This window comes from Alosa alosa, chromosome 8 (assembly GCF_017589495.1).
Source record: "Alosa alosa isolate M-15738 ecotype Scorff River chromosome 8, AALO_Geno_1.1, whole genome shotgun sequence".
Taxonomy (NCBI): domain Eukaryota; kingdom Metazoa; phylum Chordata; class Actinopteri; order Clupeiformes; family Clupeidae; genus Alosa; species Alosa alosa.
This window is the reverse complement of record NC_063196.1, coordinates 11,447,691-11,457,690: the sequence shown is the minus strand read 5'-3', so window position 1 is coordinate 11,457,690 and position 10,000 is coordinate 11,447,691. Positions and strand designations below refer to the sequence as shown.

At 45.7% G+C, this 10,000-nt stretch overlaps 1 protein-coding gene across 1 annotated transcript in view; it reads left to right on the top strand.

Moving 5' to 3' along the window:
- Nucleotides 1-10,000, top strand: part of LOC125299061 (syntaxin-binding protein 5-like) — a 104,730-nt gene that overhangs the window by 45,217 nt on the left and 49,513 nt on the right. Inside the window, 1 exon segment of the mRNA XM_048250140.1 lies at nucleotides 3,090-3,224. Coding sequence (XP_048106097.1) covers nucleotides 3,090-3,224 — 135 coding nt within the window.

The following is a 10,000-nucleotide window of genomic DNA, read 5'->3' as shown; positions in this document are numbered from 1 at the left end:
TTTGGTAATAGATTGAAATGAAATGTCAGGACACAGTATGTATGCCACTGGATGACATCTTTCTCATGTGAAAACAACGTGGGGATGTTTGAACACTGGCAAATGGATGCAACACTTGAATTTGACTTTTGAAGTCAGAGAGAGAGGGAGCCAGAGAGACTGGGGAAAATCAGAAGACGTTTCTTATGTTATGGTTTTTATGATCTATACTTTGTCAACACCATTTTCTTTGAAATGGTCATGCCAATAAAGTGTATTGAATTGAAAGTGGGAGATTTGAAGAAAAAGAAAGAGGGAGAGAGAGAGAGAGAGAGAGAGAGAGAGAGAGAGTGTGTGTGTGTGTGTGTGTGCCATGCTGTTTGTGCAGCGTTAACTGTAGCAGAACATCCAGCTTTGACAGGAAGCAAATCAGCTCCCTCCTCCTGCCCGAAGGGATTGTGGGTAAATTGATGTGGTCAGGACCAGTCAACCAATCATCTCCCTGCCCCGCATCCATGGTTGTCATGGTAATAGCTCAGCCAATCGGAAGTGTAAAACCCCTCTGACCTCTCTGAGCATTGGCGGGGGCGCACGCGTGTGTGTGTGTGTGTGTATATGTGTGGATGAATGTGTGTACTGTATATATGTTTGTGTGTACTGTATATATGTTTATTTGTACACCACTGGTATGAGTTGAGTCAAATTAGTGCTGGTGAAATTCACTCCAGTCTTGTGACTGTATTAAAGCAGTCTCTCTCTCCCTCCCTCTCTCCTTCCTCTCTCTCTCTCTCTCTCTCTCTCTCTCTCCCTCTTTCTCTCTCTTCCCATTCTCATCGGATTATCTCTCCTTCTCAGTTTCTGATCTGATCTGGATGTATCAGTGCTGTTCATGTTGCGTCGTAATTCAGACTGTGCGGTCATGGCTATGGCCAAGGTCTCATGTTCTTCTTCAGAGAGTTGAGGTTACGGTGGTTACGAAAACATTCTATGTCTGTGTTATCAAAGGCTTCTATGGGAAAACCAGAACAGATGAGAGGTCTTCTGGGATTAATGGGATTTTATATTAGATCAACTTTCTATTCACCAACATGTATTGAAATGTATTGGGGTTTTTTGTGTGTGTGTGTGTGTGTGTGTGTGTGTGTATGTGTGTGTGTGTATGTGTGTGAATCAATGGCACATCAGAAATGTCCTATCTGAAGGCCGCTCAGTCAGCATCTCTTATTATGCCGTTGGTTGAAATAAATCAATTTAACTCAATTTTATTAATTTATATAGCTATTAATAATTGATTATCTTTAATTGTCTCAAGGCACATTAAAGAGCCCAAGGGGTAAACCCCAAGAGAAAGCACACATGCAATGGTGGCAGTGAATATAGAAATTGAAATAAAGAGGAACTTGTTGCTGTTATTGTTTTGTTTCTTAGATATTTCGCCCCATTGGGCTCAGTGTATTTTCAGTGCTCAATTGTTTTCAGGGCTCAGATGCTCGAGTTTGTAGCAGATTTCAATTAAAGTGGAGATGTGTTGTCTCACACACTTTCAAACGGGGCTCTGGGGGAAGCTGTAATTTGGAAGCAATCGCTCAGGGACGCCTGTGCTGAAATACCCAGCATTTAAATAGAGTGCTGTAGCTGAGCTCAAACTCAAAAACAAAAAAAAGCTACACCTGGAGGTAAGCCTAAACCAACAGCCTAGGGACACCTGAGGAAACCGGACAGTCCTCACAACATGTCCATCTTGGGCAAGGACAAGAATTAGGGACCAGATGACAGGTGACCACAACAGGTGGACGTATGCATCGCACAGATGGACAGGTGGACAGACGGTCAGTATAGGTGAGCAGGCAATGAGGACAGGTGGACAGGTATGACGACAGGTGAGCAAGTCATCGGTTGGTATAAAAGTAATGAGGGTAGAGAGGTAATCAGAACAGGTGGACATTCAGGAGGACAGGTGGATAGGTAATGAGCACAGGTGATCAGAACAGGTGAGTTTCTGGGGTATGGAGGGAGACACTGGAGGCACAGTGAACACAGTACAGGATTGAGAATCCATGTGGACTGTGTAAGCGAGTGTGTTTCTCGATGTGTGTGTGTGTGCAGAATGTGTGTGTGTGTGTGTGTGTGTGTGTTTATAGCCTAATAAATCGCGACTTGTTGTAGGCCTAACAGTAGCTTATATCGTAGCAAATAGCCTATGGCGATGCCGATGACAGATAGGCTGATAGACACTTATTTCACTCGTCTCGCTGGAGTGAGCGCATAATGTGGGCTGTTGCGCAAAGAAATTAATTAGGGAGATGATCTGCATCTCCATTTACCAAACGCTATAGTTTTGCTTACATCTCCACTGTTAACGTGAAATATGTGTCCATGCAAGGTAGTGTCAAGCAGCAGTGAAGTGAAAACCTTATCATGCAGGTAGCCAATGTTCACGTCACCTGAGTCAGACAGAAAACGGGCCCTGCTTGCTCTGTTAAAGTTTGTATGCCCCTTCCAAACTGCGTCAAAAGGGTATATTTAACAGCCAGAATTTCGAAAATTTCCCGGGGGAGACACCCTCGAACCCCCTGTAATATGATCAACACCACCTCTCACAAAATACTATCAACGTCCCTGCTACCGGTCCTTCAGATATGACAACTGTGTCCGGTCCGTTTAGTGAAAAATGTTGCTGTAGACTGTTTGGGAGATTACAGCCTAATAATAAAAACAGTTGCTGGAATTCATTTCTGTGTGGGCCTGAGTTATAACATCTGACATAATGTACTACATTTTCATTGTGTGAAATTGTGCACCAGCCTGCACAGCGACAGCAAAGGGAGAAGTGCACGCCGCCGTCCTTGCACACATAAGCAGCAGCTTGATCAGGGGTCAGGGGAAGGGGGACCTTTTTTTATATTGTGCACAGGGGCCCATATTTGTTTAATCCGTCCCTGGTCTAACCTAACCCATGCAGTAAACTGAGGAGATGAAAGGAGAGCATCATGAGAGGAGATTGCCTGTGCACACACACACCCACACACACACACACACACACACAAACATAAAGACAGAGGACATCGCCTGTTTGTCTAACTCTATTTCTTCCTGCCCCTGTCCTTCAGGATAACGTTCTGCCACCTGCCCTTCCAGAGCAAATGGCTGTATGTGGGCACGGAGCGCGGGAACGTCCACATCGTCAACGTGGAGTCCTTCACCCTCTCAGGCTACACCATCATGTGGAACAAAGCCATCGAACTGTGAGTCACTCTCGCTCTCTCTCTCACGCACATACACACATGCATACACAAGCATTCAGTACACACACGCATAGCATACACGCACACACACACACACACACACACACACACACACACACACACACACACACACACACACACACACACATACACACACACACACACACACACATTCACACAAACACATACACGTACGTACACATGCATTAAAATGCTATTCACACACACTAGGACACATTTCAAAGAACACACTCAGAATATGCATGCATGCATACACACAAACGCACATACTTGCACATACTTACACACACACACACACATACTAGTTGTGTAACGGTACACAGGAGTCACGGTTCGTCAAACTCTAACTCTTGTGGGTCGCCACCACTCGCTTAGTGCTGCTATCTCTGACTGACTGACTCGACCGACGACCTGACAAAAAAATAACATAGGCGCCAATCAGAGCTTCAGACTAGCTAAGGCGAGGCTACAGATTAGCGTTAGGTGTCGCTAAAGAACTCTCGTAACTCTCGTATTTAACAGTAATTCCGCATTAGGCTATATTAATTAATCCGCACGTGAGTTTTATGGATTTTTATACCGTGTATTCTCCGTGTAAATTCATACACCGAACCGTGACGCCCGTACCGTTTCGGTTCAATACGAATACATGTACCGTTACACCCCTAACACACACACACACACACACACACACACACACACACACACACACACATACTGTATACACACACAAGTATTTGCATTGGCAGTGTGCGTGCATTCATCTCAGATACGCCTACACATTCTAGACTCTAACTTGGACTGGAGGTGCCAGATCTGAGCCATGACAGGGCCAGATTGATTTGCGTTTCTCTCTGGGAGTCCGACCCTCCTGCTGGCTAACTCGTCCTGTCCATTAGCCGCAGTGAGAGACAGTGCTGCCCAAGGCCTCTGATCGAGCATCCGCTACAGTAAGCCTGCTGTGCTGCAGGGCCCACAGGGTTCATGTGCATTTGATGATTGTAGGCAAATTTACCCATGATCCTCCTCCCCTGAGAGCTGTCCTCTGCCTCCGTATTGGCATTTATTTAACCTCTCTCTTTCCCGCTCTCTCTCTCATTATTTCTGTCTTTCTTTCTTTTGCATTCTTTCTTACATCACCCTCTGTCTTCTTCATTGCGCATCCTCTCTCTCTTTCTTCCCCTCTCTCTCCCTCATTCTCTCTTTCTTATTCCCTCTCCCTGTTTTCTCGTCTCACCTTTGCTTTTTCTCCATCTTGCTCTCTCTCTCTCTCTGTCTCTCTCTCTCTCCCTCTCTCTTCCTCCCACCCTCTCCCTCCCCCTTGTTTCTCCCTGATCTTTAACTCTTAAATTATTGACCAAAACAGTTTGTCGCAGTGTGAGAGTGTGTGTGTAGGTGGCCATTGAGTTTGTGTTTTTGACCTGTATGTGTGTGTGTGTGTGTGTGTGTGTGTGTGTGTGTGTGTGTGTGTGTGTGTGTGTGTGTGTGTGTGTGTGTGTGTGTGTGTGTGTGTGTGTGTGTGTGTGTGTGTTTTCTGCTGCATGCATGCACATGGGTTATCCAATCCCGAGGTGGAGTGTCTTCTTAGATCTGTATCTGTGAAGACAAGATTGCCTGATGCGGGCTCACACACACACACACACACACACACACACACACACACACACACACACTCACACACTCACACACACATACACACAGACACTTTGTCACATCTGGCAGACAGAGCCTTAGAGGACCCATCTTCTCCTCTGCTGTCAAGAAGGTGCAGATACTGACTGATGTGCCGAGTCAAGAGTGGTTAATCACACTGTACTGGACACACACACACACACACACACACACAAACACACACACACACACACACATTAAAACAGGTATTTTGCCAGCAGCAAGTACACCTGTCAGACTCTCTTAAATCTCCTGCATAACAGAAGTTTATCTTGGCACAGAAAAGTTTGTGCACTTTTGAGGATCCTTCTAGAATCATCTAATCCCTGCAGACATAACTTACCTTTGTGGCACTAGACCCTCCTGTAACAAACCTGATATAACCATCCCATAAAAAGACACAACATGTCGCTTATTCACTCTTAAGTGATTAGTACAGATCACTCTTAAGTGATTAGTACAGATTTTCGGTGCTATAAGATTGTTAAGTGACCATCTGCAGCAGTTGTCATAATAACTTCCAAAGCATTTTGATTTTTATGTAAATTCTAAGATGTTCTAGTGTTTATTCTAAGAACTGTCATGACAACATAATGTCATGACATTTGACATCAGTTGTTAAGCTCTGCCATCTCCCATGGCATGTTTATGACAAGGTAATGTCACCCTTATGACACATGATACATGTTACGTGTCAGTTTGTAAGCACATTGCCTTAGAGGCCATTCAAAACTCTAACAGTCATAGCAAGCACTCATAAGGCATCTGGCATGGCATATCTATTACAAGGTTACGTCTTCCTTATGTTGCACAATCAGTCTACAAGTATATGCACTTAAGCATGTTTATTAACACGGGTTGCTAAGAGCTTTAATGACAATCACTGATTTTTCTAAAAGCGTAATTCTGTCATGATGACCTTTGACCAGATAGATAGATAGATAGATAGATAGATAGATAGATAGATAGATACTTTATTTATCCCGAGGGACATTTTAGACTGAGACTGTATATAAGTGAGAAAAAGCCATGTTCTATGCAAAATAATTGGAACTTAAATTGGCTATTTAAATGGACGCTATTAAAAATAATTCACCTACCTTACAATTCAAAAGTCCCAAAAGGAAAAAGTAATTTTAGAGACCACATGCACTTTCTAATGTGCCAAATCCATTTCAGCTGTAAAGTTGGACATTTGAATGCGGATTCTATGGAAGTTGGACATTTTAACAAGGGTTCTAGGGAAATTGACTCACCTTTGGAGCCTGCCCCAATGGCCGTTCGAGGTACTGCAGGTTCCAGACCTTCCACATTGGCGTCACTGTTGGGGTATGAAACATCACAGTTTGCAAGTAACAAACTCAGCGGTCATGCAGTGGCCATGACATGTTTATCACAAGGCCATGTGACCATAATGACACTGGGCACAAGTGAAGCCCTCCTGATCGTCTGCGGAAGAGAGCAGCGCTGGCATGAGTCGAGGACAAAAGGACAAAGCGGGGGCGGGCGGAGTGTTTGGGCTGTGGTGGCACTACCCAGCTGGCACGGGCAGCTGTGTGTGCCCGCTACCCGGTGACAGCGCTAATGGGGTGTATTATGAGAGTGGTGTATGCGTGTGGGAATGTGATGTGTTTTGTGTGTGTCTGTTTGTTAGCTTGGGTGAGCGTGTGTGTGTGTGTTTGTGTATGTCTGTATTTGTGTGTGTGTGGGAGGGGGGGTGTGTGTGTGTGTCTATTCATGTGTGTGTGTATTTGTGTGTGTGTGTGTGTGTGTGTGTGTGTGTGTGTGTGTGTGTGTGTGTGTGTGTGTGTGGGAGAGAGGGAGGTGTTTCTGGCGCCAGATGCAGCCTGTGTGTCCTTCCCCTTCCTGCCCGTCTGATTCTTCTGTGCCGCTCCAGCTGCTGACTGTGGGCCGCACTTGGGCCTGCTACGGGGCGGACTCAGAGGCCAGCTGTGTGTGTAGGTCCATCTCTGTGATTGATTGGTGGCCTGCCAGAGTCATCAGTTAGAGCTGCTCTTTCTCCGGCATGAGGGCCACCCTGACACCACAGTCATGTAGAGAGTTATAGCTGGGGTGTGTGTGTGTGTGTGTGCGTGTCTGTGTGTGTGTGCGTGTGTGTGTATGTGTGTGTGTGTGTATGTGCGTGTGGTGCTATGTCTGAGGTCTGTCCTTCTCTTATGTTGCCATGGTGATAGGCCCTGCATTTAAAGGGGTGTGGTGGGAGTGTTAGTGTCACATAAGCACACTTAAATGGAGAAACACACACACACACACACACACACACACACACACACACACACACACACACACATCCACACTCACTGGCACTACACAACATAATTAGATTGAAATTCAGCAGGGTATATTTTTCCTCTCGTCTTAAATTTCTCCAGCATGGCAGGCAGCATGGCAGGGAAATAGAGAGAAAGAGAGATAGATAGAGAGAGAGAGAGTAAGAGAGAGAGAGCGAGAGAGTGAGAGAGAGAAAAAGAAAGAGAGAAATAGAGGGCTGGCGAGGACTTGTTAGGACTCATATTCTGCTGAAGAGTGGGACACAGTATATGGCCCTTCTACGCTCCAGCTCTTTGTTGTGGTGTCTCTGGTCTCCTGTGTGTCAGTGGAGCATCTGACATGGAGCCCGCCCAACACACACACACACACACACACACACACACACACACACACACACCTCCTGGAGGGACAAACACCAGTGGTCCTCATTATCTGGACTCCACCCATGTCTGCTGCCCAGGGACAGGCCAGGGGCCCCGGACTGATGCTGGCCCCGTTGAGTTGTATGTGATTCACAAGGGTGATTGTTATCTGGAATACGTCCATGTCTGCTGGTCAGGGGCTGGGTGATGCAGACACAGATTGATATTGGCACTGTGGAGTGGTCAAGCACACGTTAATGGCCAGCCGTAGCATGCTCTGCAGCATCTTCTTGTTCCACACTACAAAGCCCAACTCACGGTTCTGCGTTGAATCAAAGCCGTCGCCTCTGTTTCGCCGTGTGAACCCCAAGCCAAAATATTTTGTCTCAAATTTCAAAAGAAACTGTATAGTGATGGTAATGATGTGGCCTTTAGTCTTTAAAAAAAATGGCTTCAAACTCATTTGGATGCCATGCGGATTTCCAATAGGGAAGTTGGCTTCGCTGTCTTTGGCACTGTGTGACCACAATGGAATGTGCCACTGGGCTGCAGGACCATGGCCCTGTTTGTCAATGCGCTGGGCGCTCCTTTGGTCATTTTCCTATGCATAGGGCACTCTAAGAAACATTCATGGAGCCCTGCACATCGAAAAATGATGCTAAAGGGCTCTGTCTACCCAGTATGTTAAACATTGACTATTTGACACAGAGGGGTAAAATACTGATTCTTATGTTGTGAAATAACCTACAACCTACTGTATTGTGAAATGAGAGTTACTGCTTAAGCCAACTCTACATTTCTGCACTTGTCTCCGAACTCTAGTGTGGGATATGCTGACTTCTCAGGATGGAGGGATTTGTTTGTGCGTTTCATTGATTGCTGAACAAGACTCTGCATTGGGGAATAGCTCTGTTTCTTACCTCTAGACCTTGGAGGGCTTTGGAAGGTGGGGAAGGGGGAAGGATTGTGTTCCTCCGTGAAGGTTACATTAGATTGCATTACATCAGTTCTATTGAGGTTAGAAAATAGCTTAATTTTGCTCATGCTTGCATTTGCTGCCATTTGCCATTGTGTATTCAGCAACTTGCGACATAATTTTTGCAAGCTGGGTCACAGATGAATGGCTGTCCTATTGAGCTGAGTGCTTGGGACACCGTATTTATTGGACCTTGTGCGTGCTAGGCAGAAAAAAGGAGTATTGATATTGTTTTCTCTTTTTCTAATCAGCACTGAACACATGTTATGTACTCATTGTTGTACATTCAGATTATGGATTGTTGTCTGATGGCTTGAAAAGGGCAAAGTATTAGTCCAAAGGTCCTGAGGCATGTAAGTCTGAGAGCTGTCCTCTCTCTCTCTCTCTCTCTAGCACTCTCTCTCTTTCTCTCTCTCTAGCACTCTCTCTCTTTCTCTCTCTCTCTCTCTAGCAGCTCTCTCTCTATCACTCTCTCTTTCTCTCTCTCTATCGCTCTCTCTCTTTCTCTCTCTCTCCCTCACACACTCACACACACACACACACACACACACACACACACACACACACACACACACACACGTACCTACTTGCTTCCCATCATTGAGCTGAATTAATCAGTCCTTGTGTGGGTAGGTTGTTACAGCCCTGGAGTTTAAGAGCAGCAGAAGTATGTGGTGCAAATAGAGGAAAGAGAGAAAAACAGGCAGATGAGAGGAGAACAACATGCGGAGCACAGGATGGCCGGACACAGAGTGACCAGGAGGATGGAGGAGGGATGGATGGATGAAGAGTCAGCATGTAAAAGAGAAGGAACATGAATGGTGGAAAAGTGCTTAGAGACAGAAAGAGAGGGAGGTGTAGAACGAGTGGAGGAGCAGAATAAAAAACAGAGAGAAAGAGAGATGAGGAGGGCAAGAGAGAGAGAGAGAGAGAGAGAGAGAGAGAGAGAAGAGGAGGGCAAGAGAGAGAGAGAGAGAGAGAGATGAGGAGGGCAAGAGAGAGAGAGAGAGATGAGGAGGGCAAGAGAGAGAGAGAGAGAGAGAGAGAGATGAGGAGAAGAAAAGAGAGGAAAATGAGAGCAGTGCAGCATCAGCTCTCTGACTCCACAAACTGGCCAAACAGAACGGCGCTGCTGCAGAATAAAGCCATTCATCAACTTCCCAACAACATCTGCAGCCACTGTGTGGCCATGAGGGTGTATGTGTGGGTAGAGGGGTTTGTAGGTTTGTGTTTGTGTATGTGAAATGCTCTTCTCAGTCGCGCATGTGTGTGTGTGTGTGTGTGTGTGTGTGTGTGTGTGTGTGTGTGTGTGTGTGTGTGTGTGTGTGTGTGTGTGTGTGTGTGTGTGTGTGTGTGTCACACGTTTCTTTCCCAGGCTCACACTGTGGGTGTTGTCAGTATAAGGGCTTCTTAGGAGATGTTCCACATGATGGTTAAATAAATGTTTCAAAAGA